The 1,437-nt window shown below is 33.1% G+C and overlaps 1 protein-coding gene across 1 annotated transcript in view; it reads left to right on the top strand.

Annotated features, from left to right (window-relative positions):
* The first annotated feature begins 383 nt into the window (after window positions 1-383).
* Window positions 384-1,437, top strand: part of LOC117175160 (deoxyuridine 5'-triphosphate nucleotidohydrolase) — a 76,695-nt gene continuing 75,641 nt past the window's right edge. Inside the window, exon 1 of the mRNA XM_033364759.1 lies at window positions 384-604. Within this exon, the coding sequence (XP_033220650.1) occupies window positions 498-604 (107 nt within the window). The 5' untranslated portion in view covers window positions 384-497. The remainder of the gene's footprint in view (window positions 605-1,437) is intronic.

Raw genomic sequence — 1,437 nt, 5'->3', positions numbered from 1 at the left:
GAATGTTGCGTCACTTTCTAGTAATCCAGGTCTTCTTCAAGTTATTAAAAAATGTATGATATAACATTTATCAGTGCAGTAATTAAGTGTTCTTAATTCATTTTTGGTAATTTTAGTAATTTTATTTTAAGTGACGTCGGAAATAAACAAAATTTCAATTTTAAGACTCGACAGAGACGAGATTAATCATTGGAAATGATTAATTTCTCTGAACTCAGAATTCATAACCTCTTTTTCATTATAATTGAATTATTTATTATAAATATAAATCTGAATATTTATATCATTCAAACTCAGTGCGCAAACAGTGCACAATGGGGTTGTCGGCGCGACGCAAGCGCAGTTTAAAAAGTTCCCAAGAATGGGGACACTGGCGGGGTCAAGTTAAAATCCGAAATATGGAGAGATGCACAGGGCTGGTTGTGTCTTAGGTAAATTGCTTCAGTCTTTAATTTCTTTGGTTAGCATCAAAGTTTCATCGAACAAAGAAAATATTCATGATGCCTGTCAGCTCATCATGTGCTTTGAAGTTTGCGAAACTCTCCGATAAAGCTTTTGCACCTGTAAAGGGAAATGCCGCTGCTGCTGGTTTTGATTTACGAAGGCAAGCTTAATTGAGTATTGATATTGAATTATACCCTACCCAAAGAAATCTTTGAGTTTTCTTTAGCGAAATAGCTTGGCCCATTTGAGTCTATAAATAAAGTCGATTTGAAACAAAATAGTCTCGGAAATAGTTTGAGAGATTTGGGTCCTTTTTCAAGATCCTTTTAGTGGTCGTTTTAAGAGTGGTGCGACGGTAATATAATGTTCCTTTGTATTCGTCACGTACTGGGCGGGCAGAGTTATTTACAGTAATTGGTCGTGGTTAATCCGCTCTCCCTTTTTAAATTTCTCTTCAAATTATTAACACTTTTTTTTAATTGATGAATTTTCTCATTATACTTATTTATAATTATAACTTATATACTGATATACAATTTTCTAGTTGAATTCAAAAATGTTGTCTTTTTTGGCGTATCTCATTCCATTTACGAGAAACGTTCTAATAATTCCAATTTTGAGTATTAAAAAAAAGTTAGGTATCTGAAGTCATCGAAACCCGTAGATTCCGAATTATTATGTTTTAGGCTGTTAACTATGAAATTTAAAAAAGTCTTCTAAATTTTAATCCGAAAGCTTAACAAAGAACGCTTGAGTGTCGGCTACTCTGTTGAGATAGCCTCTCTGCTCGTTTTTTATGATCGTATTCGTATTTCTATTTCGGAAAGGATATTTTAAAGCCTTCAGACCATTTAAAGAAGCTTCCTGGTCCTTTAAAAATATCTACCTGAGTGCCTGCGGAGAATTTCTTTGAGATTTTTTGACCTAAAGAATTTTTAGTATATACTCAAAAATTCCTTTCGGTAGGGTAGTATTGCTAACTTTATATTAAAA

This window comes from Belonocnema kinseyi, chromosome 6, assembly GCF_010883055.1.
Source record: "Belonocnema kinseyi isolate 2016_QV_RU_SX_M_011 chromosome 6, B_treatae_v1, whole genome shotgun sequence".
Classification (NCBI taxonomy): Eukaryota; Metazoa; Arthropoda; class Insecta; order Hymenoptera; family Cynipidae; genus Belonocnema; species Belonocnema kinseyi.
This window is presented reverse-complemented; position numbering and strand designations above follow the sequence as displayed.